Raw genomic sequence first — 17,086 nt, 5'->3', positions numbered from 1 at the left:
TTGATGCGATGCATATTCGAAATAAAGTAAAATATTTGCATTGGCAGATGGAATTAGAATTATATCTATTGTTTAATTTGATTTTTATTTACTATCGTTTTGTCTAGCCGCGTGGGACAATATGTCAGAGATCAAATATACGATGATAATTAGACTGCGAAAAGTCTGCAACGAAAATAAAAGAGAAGAAAATTACTCAGAAGAAGGAACAGGAGAAGGAAGATCTGAAGCTCCGGTCACTGCCCTTTTTAGAGGATGATACTTGCAGGTCTCACGAGTAATACGTGTCGTTATCAAGGGATCGATATAGTGAACCACTTTCAGCTTAAAAGCATATTTTGACACCAAAAAAGTCTGCAAGAAAAATTAACTGTGGTATGCGAAGCGCATGAAGCTTTTTGTTTATGCATTACAGCTAGAAACTAATCAGGACGCAGTATAAAGCCAGCGTTCGCTGTTTTATTTTGCAGATGGGTTGGCAATCTGCCTAAAGCAAACGCGCAATCGCATTCGTATGCTATTGCGTGCCACCATCCTGAGGTGGCAGAGATTATAACAACAAACTCTTTGAAGTTGATGCGTCCCGCTCTCTGTACTAGGTACGTATCAATGAGGTTCTTAAAGCATAGTTAGATTGCGTGGTCTAGGTTGCAAAATAAGGGGCATCGTTTGAGGTAAGGGATCTTTCTCCTTCTTGGAGCGATGCGATTGCGCGTTTGCCTTCGTGCGATGGGGCCTTGGATCCAGGGCAGGGAGTGCTCTCTGGAAGAGAAGCGAAAGTAAAGTTTCCAAAGAGGTTAAAATGTTGATAAAAAAAGGCTGATGATGCTTGCTATATTACAATAGTAGACAAAATAACTGAAGATTTCATTCCGATTCCTAGCATTTCTTCACTTATCTCAGTGTAAAGAATGAATTGGCTAGTTTTTTTAAAGAAAACTCGTTGCCGTTCGCAGGCGTGAGGGCCACCCCGACCCGGATACTCTGAACTGCAACATCCACTGCACGGGTGAGACCGCGGGGGAGGGTTACCATACACGGAGAGATAAGAGCACGTGTACGGCGCCGGAGGTGTTCATTTCTTGATGAAAGGAAAGCAGTTTTGTCCAAAGTAAGGAGTCGAGGAAATCAGGACCCTGGGTCATGAAGCAGGTTCGATAAATCTGCATATGTTTGACAAGGCAGTATATCTCGTGAAACCCACTCAATAAGAATAGACTGCGGGATACGTGCCTTAGCTTGCTGACGTCCTGTCATATTCCTGGGCAGCAAGTGACGCGTTAGAGCAACCCAAATGCTTGCAGGATGTCAGTGGAGATGAGAACGTGAGCCGCAGGAATCTTAAAGTTGCGGCGGCCAAGGAGCAGTGCGCCTCTGTAACTGCAACGAGCTCAGCACAAGATGATATAGGGAGTTGCAGCAATTGAAACGTAGAAGTCTAATTAAGGCCAGTTCTGCAGGGACAGTAGACTGCTGTTCTTGCTTCGGAAGAACAGCAGCCTTGGATGCTGGTTTCCACGTATAGAATAGACCCTCTTGTCTTCCTCTTGCTCTTCCAATATCCTCCAAACGACGATGCGGAGTTGGTACACATTGGTCTGCGATTATACCGGGTGTCCAAACTAAATTTAGACAAGGGTTAAAAATAAACACTTGAGATTGTCCAGAAAACCTAGTGTACAGCTGTCAGCCACCTTGCGCACCACAGGTATTTTTTATTTTCTTTAAATATTTGGTAATTAGGATCACTTTTCTAATTTACCAAGTATTTCCTTCAGAAAGCAAATTTGATGTGCGAAGTTCGAGAGCGCCTTCCGAAGCTCCCATTCCACTTATTTCCGAAAAAAAATAGAAGGGTTCAACACTGGTGAACCCAATATGAAGAGAAAGCATTAGCGACGGTTAACCGAGCGTTCTTCTTCTTCTTCTTCTGGGAAACTGAAGGTTCCCGATTGGGTTGATGTCGTGAAGACTGCCATTTACAAAGAGCTGGCCCCTTATGACGAGGACTGGTTCTACACCCGATGCGCATCAGTGGCACGGCATTTGTACATGCGCTCCCCATCTGGTGTCAAGTCCATGCGCAAGATCTATGGTGGCCGCTACCGCAGGGGTGTCCGCCCATCCCACTTCTGCCCAGCCTCTGCTAGCGTGGCTCTCCAGGCTCTCCAGGCTCTTGAGCAGCTCAAGCTCGTTGAGCAGGACCCCAGCGGTGGCCGCAAGCTGACCAGCCAGGGCAGGAAAGATCTGGATCGGATCGCTGCCCAGATAAAGATGAAGACAGCGGCACCACCAGCGAAGTGATGCAACCAGCCTCACTGCTGCCACACTAGGTCTCAAGGAGAGCATTGAGGAATGCATGCGCATTAGGGACCCTGTCGAAAACACGTCCGAAACTGGCGAGCTGGACTTGGAAGGGCTGGACGATGAGGAGCTGGATGGTTACATCATGACGGATGCTGAGGTGAAACTGAAGACCAAGTTTTGGATGGAAACGCACGCAGACTATCTCAAGGAGATGGAAGAAAAGGCCGCAAGAAAAGCACTAGAAGCCGAAGAGAATGCCAACAAGCCGGAGTCTAAAAAGCGCAAGCGGTGGAAGAGGGTGCAGATCCAGGCCAACACAGCTGGCGAGGCCATCGAGAAGATGCTCCAGGAGAAGCGCATCTCCAACAAGATCAACTACGATGTGCTCAAAAGCCTCAACAGCGTGGATTTGGGCTTCCCCTCCGACGAACCGCAGCAGCAATCGTCTGAGCCCACAGCCAACGATGGTGACAGAAGTGAAACGCAGTCAGTGGTTTCCGAGCCATCAAAAAAGAGGAGTCGCAAGGCACCGCCAGTCCCGCAGGAGGCCTTCAGTGCACTCATGTCGACAGTGAAGTCGATTGCCCTGAGCCAGCAGAAGCCCGTGTACGTGCTTTCTGATGACGAAGAGCTGGGAGAGCCTCAGCAAAAGTCTGCGGACACCTCGAGAGACGCGGCTGAGATAAAGGAATTGGAAGAGGAGCTACAAGTTCACGACGAAGAAGAGGAGGAGGTGGAGGAAGAACTTGAAGACGAAGATGATGAGAAGGAGTACCATCTGAGTGCAGCTCAGCTCTTAACTCAGCATCGAGGAGAAGAGCAAGACGATTAGCGGGAGTCGGCGGCGCGAGCATCGGCGGGGGCGACACTGCTCGGCCGCTTGGCGTTCCATCGACTGCCGGGGGCGCGGGGCCTTGCCGGTTAGGCCCCGCTACCAGCAACCAGACTACGGGGGCCACGACCTGCGCCACTAAGCGGTTCGGACGAGCGGGCAGCGACGCGCCTGGCGTGCATCCGCGGTAGCGTGGCACGACCGCCCCATGCCCGTGCCCTAGGCTCAGCAGCGATGTGCGGCCGCTCCTGTTGGCCCTGCTGGAGACTGAGCGTAAACTCGCCCACATCGGCGTCAGTCAGGCGCAAGTGAGCCAATCGACGTCGAGTGCCTGGCCTTCCCACAATGCCGCTTCTGACAGTCGGCGAATGACGGTAGCTTCAGCTGTCGTTACCGTTGCTTGTCTGGTTGTGGCGGCCGGTGCGACCGAGTCTCGTCACTGTGCGCGGCGGGGATGTCAGGGGCGCCGCCGCCCGGGCCGGAGAAGTCCGCGGACAAGTCACAGAAGGATAAAACATCCGAAAAGTCACATGACAGGTCTGGCCAAAGCCGCAGCGCCAATAGTTCGTTGATCTTGAACAACTAATGACCTTTGCAGGTCATTAGTTGTTCGAAACTTTAAGCCCTCTAAGGAGCACAGCAGGGTTAGCAGAGCCTCTTCCAAACGCACACCCCTGAGAGAGCCGGGTGCCGGGCCGGGGGACGCTTGTGCCCATTTTACCGGTGGGTGTCCAGCGGTGGGTTTCTTCTTCTTCTTCTTCTTCTTCTTCTTCTTCTTCTTCTTCTTCTTCTTCTTCTTCTTCTTCTTCTTCTTCTTCTTCTTCTTCTCTTAGGCGCAGCGCCGGCTCGGGGACCACAGACACCGACACGGCACACAGCGACGAGCGGTTAGACCTGGCGTGGTATTGCTTTCGCAATAAAAGCCTCACTCGTATCGTTTTTCTAATGCAAAGAAAGCGCGCGAAAAATAGACTATCACGTGACTAAAGCATTCGTGCCCTTCGATGTGCTGCTCTCATTGGTGAGCTCAGCCTTAGCTTCGCTCTCTAACTAATGTCTTTGATTTCTAACAAACTCGGCTCATTCGAGTATAAACATATGGCAGCGCGCGGGTCACACGGCTCCGTGGCGGATCACTCGGGGGAGGTAGGGCATGTGCATGGCTGACAATCACTCCGCTGACATGTAGCCAGGCACATATCCGTTGCATGCAATTGAAAGCCCCCACTCAGTAACAGTCGCACGGAGCCGCTGTACGAATGTCGTGCAGTTTTTCTCATATTGGTCGTGCAAGACGAAGCAGTGCCAGTGTTTTCATAGACAAGTGGACCGACGCGCATAGCGTACCATTTAATGCTGTCCACTCATGTATTTAAAGGCGAGTTTAGGCGGCCTCATTTTTTTCCATTCGACGTGATTTAGTTATAAAACTTTCTTACATTAATCTCCCCTATGTGTGTTAGCCATTTAACTTTTAACTACAGTCACTAAAAAAACTCATGGGGTTCGACGCACATTCTAACAGTGAACCATGTTAAAATATATCGCACACTGGCCTGTGGCGAGCAATTAGATTGTCTCTTGAGCCTGAATTCTCATTGGCGCGCCATATCGTGACGTCGCAGTTTACGTGTGCTGGCGTGAAAAAATCAAGAAGTGCAGCAAATCCTAGTTGTTCTTTGACTTCACCATTTTTGTTTTACTGCAAAATTTCGGCCTCACGCACTGAAATACAATGAAAAACGTTGTGGATTGCCTCTCCCGAATTCGGGAAAAAAGAAACAGAAACAAGCAACGGGGGTGAGCAGGTTCGGAGCCGGAACCTTTTCGCGTTAAAAGTGTATCAAAGTTTGCAGCTAGCTCCGCCTTTTATATTTATTGTTAGGCTTTCACAAATTATTCTGGCATCTGTCAGCGTAGCTAGATCCGCCGCTATCAACCTTCGTCTTATACTGCAGCACACTCTGTCCCTGATCACTGCCCGCCGCTGTCTTCATGGACTTCCTTGTGTGCGCAAAACTCTTTCGCACATCTATTCGGCTCAATTACAGTAATACTCTAACCTTTATTATTACACTCTGCAGAGTAGTTTCGTCCCAGTCTTCCCTGTAATGAGATGTACAATTTTATGCTTAGGTGGTTTACTTTAAATGCAACTTGGCAGTGCATTTCAGCATTATATGCTTACAGGAATTAGGGGGATTGACTCACTTACTCCTGGCCTGAAGGGGCAGATGCGGTTAAGTAAAACCCATTGCTGGGCTAGTTGTTGCATTTCACAAAAAAGTAATGAGTCAGCAGCGCCAAAAAATAGGAACTTACACATAGACACATAAAGGACAGACGCTTGTTCCAACTTCTTTTCGAAACGACAACGAAATAAAACTTCTTCGAAATGACAAATAATGAGACATTTTTCACCATGCTTAAAAACAAATGCTTCCACACCGTTGGCAAGATATCTGTAATGTTACGCCTTCCCCATCTAAACAAGGTTAATAAGATGACTTTCACCACTTAATAGTAATACTGAGGTGTTACTGATGCACTCCGATCCCAGCTTTTCGATATAAGAGGCTTCGATGAACTCACGGAAGACAGTGCCCTGCTCTTGCTTAAAACTTTAATTTTTTGTTAGCTTTGGTTCCTACTTTGGCTTAAAATAGCACGATTGTCAGTGGGCGTGTAGATGTAAATTTAGCTATTCCTCTTTCGTGGTCCGGATCAGCGGTTACTACCTATTCTAAGTAGACGTATTCGCTTACCCCTTCGAGCGCATCGCTCCCTATATTACAGTGCTGTCCCCTTCCTAGGGTGTTCAACATTACTTTAGTCTTTTGCGTATTAATCCTGAAGACTGCTGTTCTGCTTCTGCTGTATAGATCACTTGTCATTAGCTGCACTTGATCCCCTGAGCTACTTAACAAGGCAATGTCATCAGCGAATCGCAGATCACTGAGATATTCTCCATCGACCCTGATGCCTAACTGCTCCCGTTCCATGCCTTTGAATACACTCTCTAAGCTAACTCTAAAAAGCGCTAGGGAGATCGTGTCTCCCTGCCTAAGTTACGCCTCTCTTAATATAAATTTTAGCACTTTCTTTATGCAGAACTATGGTTGCTGTGCAGGCACTACAGATATATTCCAGTACTTACACAAATGGCTCACCTACACCCTGATCTCGCAATGCCTGCATGACAGCTGAGGTTTCGACCGAATCAATTACTTTCTCGGATTCAATTATTGCTATCTATAGGGGCTGTTGATATTCTGAGCACTTTTATATGACCTGGTTTATATAAGGTGGACATGATTGATCGTAGAGTAGCTTTCCGATATCCGGCTTGATCCTTGGATTGTTTGAAGTGTAAGGTTGTCCTACTCCTATTAGCGCTTACCTTAGCAAATACCTCGTACGTAACGGATAGTATGTTGAGTGGTCTATAATTTTTCCTTAGCGTCCTTACCGTCCCCTTTCTTATGAAATAAAATAATGTCAGCGTTCTTCCATGATTCCGGTACTTTCGATGCTGTAAGGCATTGCGTAAACAAGGTGGCCAGTTTTTCGCGCACAAACCCCACCCGTCCTTTAACAAACATATAGTTATATGATCTTGCAAGCTGCTTTATCCCTTGTCATTACTTCTAAGGCTTTCCTAACTTCGTCCATCGTTACTTGCGTGACGTCTGAATGCTTTTCACTACGGTCAATCTCATTTTGGTCCTCACTACTTTGACTACAGTAGAGTTGCGTGTAGAACTCCTCTGCTACCTTGATTTTCTTGTCCATGTTAGTATTGCCGCGAACAATTCACGTCTTTAATTGTTATTTTTTGACAGTGCCGGAATGGGGCCTTATCACAGTGATTCTAGCGGATCGATTCTCTAGCGGATCGTGAGGATCGATTCTGTCATTTGTGTTTGTTCATGCTCGTTGTCACGAGATTCTGCTTTATCATTTTCTCTGTCACGCATGATGCTTCGAGAGGAATCTAGAAGATTCCTGTCACTCGCATTTGTTTCTGCAATGCTCCAGTTGCGCTAGTAAAGGCCTGCGGCTTTGTCTCTATGTTTCCTTGCCGCCTCAAAATTGAGCGTTGATGCCTTAGACGACCGCCTTTGTTCGACGACCGCCGATCACTACTGTTGCTATCGCGGCCGCCGAATCGCCGAGTTCTTTTGCGGGTGCAACTCCGCCTAATAAAGAGTTTCTTCAATGCACACCCAGACACTTCTTTTCTGTCATCGATGTTGTCACCACCACGTGGCAGTATTGACATTGGCAGCCATGCCCCTTAGTGAATACATCTGATTTTGCGTATACGCTCAATCTCCTCTTTGCCGCTTTCAGTTTAAGACTCTTCTTTAGAGGATGCCCTATTTTTCCTAAGCTATACTTTCTTATGTCGGCCGTCTTGAATTTTCGAGTTTTACTGGAAGCACGAGAACAAGGAGTAGGTTTCCTTGTCAAGGACAAAGCTGGTAATATAGATGAATATTATAGCGTCAATTATAGTGTAGCAGGTATAGTAATTAAGCCTAACAAGAGATATAAATTGAAAATTGTACAAGCATGCTTGCCTAACTGATGTCATTATGACCAGACAGTCCAAAGCTTCTACGAAGATGTAGATTCGCCACTGGGAGAACTAAAAACAACATATTTTATTTTGAGTCACTTTAATACCAAGTTAGGCCGAAAGCAAGCGGCAGACAAGGCAGCGGGCAACTATGGCATTCGGTTAAGGAATAGTAGAAGGAGGTATTAGTATAGTTTGCTGAGCGCAGTAACTTATGAAAAATGAATGCTTCTTTAGCAAACGGAAGAACCGGGAGTGGACAAGGAAAAGTTGCAACAGGGAGACTAAGAATGAAAATTACTTCATACTGTATTCTAACCCTGGAATTGTGCAGGATATAGAGGTAAGCGGAAAGATTTGAAGCGGTGATCGCAGGAAGGTGAGGTCCCGAATTGATCTGGATTTGAAGAAGAAACGAAACCGATTAATGAGGAAGAAGTCCATCAACGAATTAGCGGTAAGGGGAAAAGTAGGAGAATTAAGCTTCTCGCTGCAGAATAGATATTCAGTGCTAACAGAGGAAGACGAGCTTAGCCTAGAAGCAATGAAAAACAATTTCATAGATACCATTGATTAGCGCGCTAGAAATTTGTTTAGATATGTAAGAAAGGGTACCGGTAAACTATCTAAGGAGACGAAAGATTGGATTAAGAAACGACAATGTATGAAAGTCTACAACACAAATGAGCGGATAGAACTAGATATCAAAGCTAATTAACAGGCACATAGACATGAATAGATTATATATCATTTTTTGCACAATTGAAATCAAAAATTCAATAAATAGTTATTTTGAGAACCGTCGCATGTTGAACTAACTTACAAATTACCGAGTCATATTCGATTATGAATTTTTCGTTTTATATGTGGGACTTCGTAACTAGAATTCTTATATGCTGTTGCTATTTTGAGTACCCGTATTTTTGTTTTCTTTTGTTTTCGTTGCACGCGTTTGCACTGCGTAAATGTTATGTTATATTTACCCCTTCTATATGTCTCACTCTGCTAGAAAACAAACTAGTAAATATTATTCGATAAAAAAGGATTAAGCTTTTTGTCCAACTTCAGAAAATGTTGTACTTGTGATGTTCGGAATTTATGTCGCATCAAACATTATCCAGAAGCTTCACACGTTTGTTATATTGTATAAGCATCTTTTTCAGGCCAAAGTGTACCATATTTCTATTTTTGATAATAATATCGTAAAAATACGTCAGATATTTCGCCATGCGGTTGTTCTACACACGTTAAACTAAGCCTGTTAAGAGTAATCTCCCCGCTGGCAATTTGCATAAAGCTTCTGCATGGGCAAGCCCATTGGTGCTCTCACTACAAGCAATTTTAGGGTCCACATAAGTTTTAGAGGAACCATCAATGCAAGGTTGTGAAGAATACTGGTAAAGACGAAACCAATGTTGCTTCGCAAGTTTTCATGCGCCACGCGCACAAAATTCCTGCGGTAAAGAAGAAGCTAACGTCTTCGAAATGTTTGGCCTCTTGGCAGGTCTTCAACGGCCATCCCTTTCCAGCGCATTTTCTTCCCAGTCCGAGTCATAACTTCCAGTCTGCTGATAAGGACCTTCATTAGAAGTTACCAGCTAAGTGGGGCTCCAATGACGGACACTGTCATGCGATCCTGAGTCACGGTGGTGATGTTGCTGTGCATGCAATATCAGCCAGAGTGCTACATCAAGCTGCGGTACTACATCAACCAGAATTGCTCCGGAAGGTGCTACGACGGCGTAAATCTTGATTTGTTTTAGACGATGCAGCCTAAAGTAGCTGTCAGCCCTAGCGTTGATTCCAAAGCGGGGACTGCGTCTTTCCTGGAAGGTTTAGTGGGCCTACGCTATCCTTCAGGAGAACGTCTATATCATATTGGGTCACGGACGGTTCCAGCAATCGGTGTTGGTGTGTACCATCCTCAGCCAGACCGTCTTCTGATGCACGCCTTTGCTTATCGCCTCGTCAGCCGACCCGTCCACCACTGGTGCCAGCCACCTTCGAATTTGCATGACTTGCTCGCCCAGCAGCGGAAGAACATGGCAATTCCCATACGGGCAGACGACAGCTTCTGGCAGTGCACAGTGAACGAGCCACGAATTCCGGTGAGGCAGCTGCCTTATACCCCTTCGCAATACTTGCTACGCACAGAAAGCATACCGTCTTGACGCCATCTATCTATCTACCGTCCGTAAAGTCCCAAAACCTATTACTTAGCATCCTCTCGTACTGTGACGTTTTGACTTTTTTAATTCTCCATTTTCAGCTGAATGTAAGAGAAAGTGCACTAGTGTTGATGGTGCTTTCAGACTTTCAGCATATACCATAAGAGAAAACTTCACAGTTTCAAAACGTTTACCTGGATGAGTAATGGCCATAAGGAAATGTAACGGGGAGAGGGGTAAGAAACTTGAACAAAAGCCATTGTCCCTCATTTAAAACGCTAGGGCAATTTAGTTTCATAGTGGCCGGAGGACAGCCTATTGAAGCGTCGTATGGCTATCCTGCCAACCGTATTAAGAAAAAAAAAACTTCGTTGTCCTCGTCGTCGTGCGCGATTCGATCCACCAGAGACTAAAAAGGAGTACTTCCCGAGCCGGCGCCATAAAACGTCTGCCAACCAACACAGCCTGCCGATTGCGTGTTAAGGGGCCGTTCGTAAAGTATCCTTCAGTAGGCAGGTGCCCTTCTGAAGCTGAAGCTGAAACTGCCGAGAGTACTCCTGACCAGGACAGCAGGCCCGACTAGTAAGCTCCGATTTCAACGGCACTTGAGTGAACAGTAGCAGCGGACGTTGCGAGCGTGGCATGCGTGACCATGAGTGGCTGCTGGATCGACGTTAATTTTGTTCCTAATCTACGGTGGCAATATAAAGGCGCACAGGGACGCTTAATATTAATGCCTAGAAAGGTTTGGTTTGTGGGGTTTAACGTCGCAAAGAGACCCAGGCTTTGAGAGACGCTAAACGCCTAGAAAGATCCGAAAAAAAAAAACACTGAACACCTTATTAAAAAAAAACTATTAAATCAGTGAACGATTACTGGGTTCATTTTTTGAGATGAAACTTTACTCTTACGTTTATTCATGTTTTATTCATGAAAACTACTGCAAGAGCGCTTAGAGCACTTCAGAAATTCATTTCACACTCTTTAACTATACAAGACTTGTTCTATTCTGGGCCTGTTTAAGTGAGCTATTTTAGTTATTTCATTTCATTAACCCACAAATACTCCTCGATTTAGGCGCCAAGTAGTGAAAGTTTATATCTTTTGTATACCCGCAACCACTCTTATTTTCCATTCGCCCACATTAGTTGTGCGTACCCTGATATAATTCCTCCTAATGTTTGCCTTTATTTATGGTGTATTTTTTTACATTACCCAGCGTCCTTCTTTCAGCACCACTTACTTGCATCCTTTTTGTTTTGTTTTGCTTTTTCTAAGGATGACAGCGAAGAAGAGCGCCGCGAAATTACCTGTCATCGATGGCATTACGACAATGCGGACGTCGGCAACTGCATAGTCAGCATGTGGGACCTCGTGTGCGAGAACAGTTGGATGCTCTCTGTTTCCAAATCCATGTACACGTCGGGATTACTGCGTCTGGTGCCTGCGGCTGGCGTAGTGGCTGACCTAAAGGGGCGCAGGTCAGTCATGCTGGCGAGCTCCGCCTACGAGCTGCTCGCCAGCATGGCCGCTGCTTCGACTCATGCCTTCGGCGTCTTTCTCATGACCCAATTTGTCGTATCGCGCGGAGCGAGTGCAACCAACGTACTGAACTTTATCGTCCTCTACGAAGTGGCCGAAAGCGGACATCGGGCCCTCTACATGCTTCTCGCCGGCAGTATCGGTGGCGTAGTATTGCCTGCAATTCCCCGCTGTTGCCGCTTCGTCCTTCCTGGAGACTTTCGCAAGCGGTACTCGTCTCGCACACGGCAATCGTGCTGGCATGGCACTAAGCAATGAATGAGTCTCCCTTCTGGCAGCTTTCCCCATGGAAATATCATCAGGGTGAGCACACCGTGCTGCATTCAGCTATGACCAACGGCGTCGATGCTGCTGAAACCAGATCAACATTCCAAGTGCTTCTGCAACGGCTGGAAAAGATGCACACAACCTTCGATCTGAACCCAGGGGTCTCAGAGCGCCTCTGTCACGCGGCTGCCTTTTCCCGTTACTCCCTATTTATATTTGTGCCTTGTTAGGAGTGAGCTTTGCTTACTATGGCGCACGCATGGTTCGTATTAGTTTGGATGGCCACGGGGAAGTATTGGCACATCCGCTCAAAATCACGGTACTCATCACGGTCTACTTCGGCATAATAATCGAGGCCAAAGGGCAACCTTGTTCGCTTTGCTGGCGCTGTTGTTTGCAGCGTCTTTCAGACAGTCTCCCTCGCATTGGATTCGAGCATCGCGATGCCGCTATCAACAATTACGGTCTTCAGCGCCACGATTGCTCCAGAGTGCGTCAACTACGCCTATACAGATGAGTTTCCCACTGCAGTACGAAGCTGTGGATTCGGCCTTTCGTATTCGATCGGCCGCGTGGGAGCTCTCCTGGCCACAGTGATCAGCGCTTTCCCTAACGACCACCGCGTGTTAGCCCTGAGTATCACTATAACAGTGCTGAGCTTCATTAGCGGTGTGGCGATCCAATGGCTTCCAGATATGTTAGCCCAATACAAGAAATACCCGAATCCGGCCACCTCTGGTGCACGCAAAGAAAGGCGATATCCCCGAAAGGGGAAAAGCCAAGCTATTTGCATAGCCGTCTGCAACTGAAGCTACCTTTGCCAAGCAGCGGTGCTTCAGCACCTCGAACGCACTTGTGGAGCTCTTTTCCCCGCGTCAGCTTGTTTCTCCCCGCGAGACTCTAGACCTTATTTGTGAAAATACAATTCCTATTTACCGTTTTCCATTGAGAAATAGTAGTTAGCCTGCATGATATATTACGCTATTGCAGTATAAGATGAACCTTTTTCCCAATATGCAGAAGTTTCTTTGCTTAAGACCGAATCACATTTGCAATGGCAAGGGTCATCTTCAGAGCTCTCCTTGATTTATTGAACTCACTCGACTTTGCAAACTTCTGTGGTTTGTTTGATGGTTTCAGAATCGCTAAAGTCTTCATTCAGAATTGTGACCTTTATAATTGCTTCGATCTTTATAATTGCTTTATAATAAGTGTATCGCAGCATAATCTAGCGACTGAGATAGTTTATGAGCCATGCTTCGGAGGTGTTGGAGGGCCCTTTTAACGGCAGGCAGATCCAGCGTAGATAATGGACAGAACGATTCAGTCATCTTCGTTTAAAAGGATACCGAAATTGCCACCGATGCCCCACATTCGCTAACAGGGGATAAGCAGAAATATTATTCAAAGAGGTTTTGAAAATGGGTGGTATCTGGTTTTATCCCAACAGCTATAACTTCCTGGCGCTGCCTCTAGGCTTTCTTGTAAAAAAAAATGGATCAAAGAAAACGAATGATAAAACACGGTTTGCCTAGTTATGTGCTTTTCTACCTGTTGGATATCACGGAAGCTTTGTAATTATGCTTTCCTTTTAAAAACGTTGCCATATGTGAGTGTATTATTCTGAAATTTTACATTCGATATCGTTTGCCGCTTCAATTTCAAGTGCTCTTCTTGATAGATTTGGAAGTGCGTTGCCTTAGATGAGGACGTAATTTTAACCCTTGCCTAGATCGGAAATGCTCCGGTAATGTGGGCGCTGCACAATAATCACAGCACAGTCATTTACCAGTATGGCTATATTGACCAGTCCTTTCTTTGTACGAGCTTATTCTCAAGTGACAATCAAAGTTAAATAATCACTGCAGTAAAGACGCCGAATTAATTTATCTGGAGCTGCATGGTTAATTAGGAGATCGCAATGGATACTGCCTTCCAAAGCAATGCTTATCCTGTATCATGCACTATTCAAATCGGATTTCAGATATTGCCGATTGGTGTGGTATAAGCTTTGTCTTGACGAAACAGTCCATCAGAGTTATAACTAATGTCTAATACTTATGTGACGCACGAATGTTATTTTTACAAGCATAAATTTATGCCAATAAGTGGTTTCTGTGAGTACTGGGTTCCTGACATTTAGATATACAGCTTCCCTGTGACGTCAATCATATAATAAATTTAACTATCCTACATGGTCCATAGGGTCACGAAGAGTCGGACACGACTGAACGCCTGAACTGAACTGAACTGAACTAGTTAACCAGTTCCAAATAAGAAGGCAGCATGCATACTGACCAGCATGATATCCGTTAACTAATTACGGACTTCAATCACCAACGGACATTCTACCCACTTCACTTGACAAATGTTTGTTTTCCAATTATTTAAATTGCTCCGTAATGGTCAACTACATCTGAATCTTCCTTTAGCATGCAGTTTTTGTACCTGAAAAAGGTATTGTGTGAAATGTTTTGTTGTTTACTCTTTTTCAGATTTTGTTGTCTACAGTTCGTTGCGATAAGTTTTTGATTTGCGAATCGCCGTCAAATCTGCGTACAAATAGGGAGCCGAGAAACCTAACCGTTAAATTGTTTCCGCAATATCTGCTTTTTCTCAATGGGTTGTCAATTTGTTTTCTCTCTACCCAACTGCTGTCCGAAAGCACATGGGGTCTCGGTGTTTCGTCAAGCTGCTATTGCGGCTTTTTGTCCTCCTCCTCCGTCATGTTTTTAATAAAAGTTTCCCAGATCACTGCAGGATTGGTTTCCGCCCCCACTTTAACGCACAAGACGCTATGTTGCAAATCATGCACGACGTCCTCGACCGCACTATCCCAGCCCACGTTTAAGCTATGCTCGCCTTATCCCTCTCCAAGGCTTTTGATAACATCCACCACGTCGCCATGATGACTGCACTTTCCCCGTTAAATACTGGTCATACAATGTATTCTTACATCCGCGCCTTCCTTGCCAACCGTATCACGGAGGTTCATATAGGCCCCCACTTCTCCTCCTCCTACACACTTCAGGGAGTCGGTACCCCGCAAGGCTCTGTACTATCACCATTCCTATTCAACGCCGTCATCATCCCACTTGCTGCTTCTCTCAAATACTTACCGACACACATTCTACGCCGATGAAATCAACCTATGGATCACGATGGGAAACGATGGGAAAATAGAAGACACACTCCAGCAGGCAGCCAATCATATACATTGGCCTCACCTGCTCCCCTCGCACCCTCCCTACAACATCCATCAACATAACTTTGGAGGGCCAGCTTATACCTGAGGTAAACATCATAGGTATCCTTGGACTCGACTTGCAAAGCACCGGACACAATAGTTTCACTATCAAAAGGCTTAAAAGCGCAACAACTGCACTGGCAAACTTCATCCGGCACGTCTCAACTAAACACTATAGGCTTAAAGAAGATGACATCTGCCGCCTAACCTACGCCTTTTTACTGAGCCGCTTCTTTATACAGTTTTATATCTAAAACTATACCCATGAAAATAGACAGTTTAGAAGCCCTCCTCAGGTAAGGATGCAAAACCCCTCTTCATCTCTCTCCCCATGCACGAACCTCAAAACTCCCACAACTAGAAGTCCATAACACTATACACTAGCTCATTGAAGCTCACAGACAAGTTTAATACCTATGGCTCAGTAAAACTGCTACGGGTAGACACATACTTGATAGACTGCGTATGTAAATACCCGCCAACCAGCCCTAGCTTTTCCGCCTCCCTGATGCTCCTATACTCCGCAACCTCCTAGTCAAACTCCTCCTACGCAACACACACCCCTATTACCACACCGCACGCAGAGCGACCGTGTACGCGCCCTCTACAATTAGTACGATTCCGAGGAGGACGCCGTATGGGTGGACGCGGCTTGCGCAGAAACGTGCTTTGCAGTGGCGGTTGTGGATAACACGGAGTACCCACTAATATCTGTCTCCAACCCACCCACCTCCACTCTAGAATCAGCAGAGCTGCTGCAATATCTGCTGCCATTGCCCAGACTGAAACTCAGTACATTCTTTCCGATTCCAGAAATGCGTTGCTAAATTTCTCCTGAGGCAGGATCCATGAAACCGCCTACCGCATGCTGGAATCGGTTTCTCCTAAACCGTCCCGCCAGGTGGAGCTGCTCTGGGTGTCTGTGTACTCAGGAAATCTCGGCATTGAGGCCGCCAATGCCCCACGCCCGAGGACTTTAAACCGGGCGGCGGCGGACTCGGGCCTTGACGACTCGTGGGAGCACATGCATACCTTCAGTGGGCTGACGCAGGCCAATCAAGCCGAGCGATCTGATCTACCCTCCACTCCACTCATCCCTCACCTCACCATCCACCACCAAATCTTATGGCGACGCCTGCAGACCCGAACCCTCCCCACGCGCTACTTACCATTCCTCATGCATCCAGTGCCTTCACCCCATTATGTTCCTTGTGCTTTCATCCCACCGCTACCCTAATAGATATCCTGATGGAGTGCCTACTGATCCTCCCCCGCCGTGCTCGCTCTCCACCTGGGAGGCCTTACAGCGCTCGACGAACCTGAATGGACAGAACACCGCCATCACGCGTGCCGCGGATATGCTGCAGCGACATGGACTGTCAAACATCTAGCGCAGTGAGGCTGTGCCTGGTCCGGCTTTGCGACCCACAGCAGTGGGCAATAGTTTTCTCTCTGTCTCTGAGTGGTTGGTCGTTGATGGGATAACTTTTATTTCCATCTGAAGAAGGCCTCCTCTTCCCCGTCCCCGGTACGCATTCTGGGAGAGACGGGGGTTGTACGCCTGCGGATTAGATGCTCGCAGGTAGCCCTTGGCTTGTTGAGGCCTCTTCCGCCAGTTGGATGATGCGTCGCTGGATCGCAGGGTCCGCGCTTCGTAGCAGGGTTTCCGAGGCTTCTCTACTAGTTATATATTGCCCTATACCTGGGGATTCTAGGCGGTCCCAAATTATGCAGTTGAGGGTCTCACTCGCCCCACAGTGCTTGCAATGATCGTTGCCCCTGAGGTCTGCTAACGCGTGAAATGCCCAGAGCAGGTTCACGAAAGTATTAGTTTGTAGCCGCCTATATGCGACAACTTCTCTATTGTTTAGGCTAACATCTGGAGAGGGGTACCAGTCTACGTCTCATTTTGCAAAGATCTATGATTTCCTCGTAGTTTTGCAGACGCTGGTCGTATGCTCAGTGTTTGGGGGTCTCGACGCCTACCCGGAAGTAGAGAGCTCTGGCTTGCTCGTCAGCATGAGCGGGTGTCCAAATTAGCTGAATTTTCCTATTCAGGGATACTCCAAGAGACAGATACTGCGCTTTTCCTTTCCTGTAAAAACATTATAGAATGCCGGTTGACTTAGATGCTTTAACTG

The 17,086-nt window shown here is 46.6% G+C and overlaps 1 protein-coding gene and 1 pseudogene across 1 annotated transcript; both read left to right on the top strand.

The window, feature by feature from the left end:
• Positions 1–1,143: 1,143 nt before the first annotated feature.
• On the top strand, positions 1,144–2,309 carry LOC146195196 (small ribosomal subunit protein eS19 pseudogene; annotated as a pseudogene).
• An 8,942-nt stretch (positions 2,310–11,251) lies between these two features.
• LOC146195195 (solute carrier family 22 member 15-like) lies at positions 11,252–11,689 on the top strand. Its single transcript, XM_084596746.1, has one exon. It carries the CDS (start codon positions 11,252–11,254, stop codon positions 11,687–11,689), a length of 438 nt encoding a protein of 145 aa, XP_084452872.1.
• Positions 11,690–17,086: the final 5,397 nt, after the last annotated feature.

The sequence above is a fragment of the Amblyomma maculatum genome, chromosome 3, assembly GCF_055883805.1.
Source record: "Amblyomma maculatum isolate TAMU_Amacu chromosome 3, ASM5588380v1, whole genome shotgun sequence".
NCBI lineage: Eukaryota > Metazoa > Arthropoda > Arachnida > Ixodida > Ixodidae > Amblyomma > Amblyomma maculatum.
This window is presented reverse-complemented; position numbering and strand designations above follow the sequence as displayed.

Excerpts from the sequence above, each read along its gene's own strand:
- LOC146195195 (XM_084596746.1), top strand. The coding sequence starts at position 11,252 with ATGTGGGACCTCGTGTGCGAGAACAGTTGGATGCTCTCTGTTTCCAAA.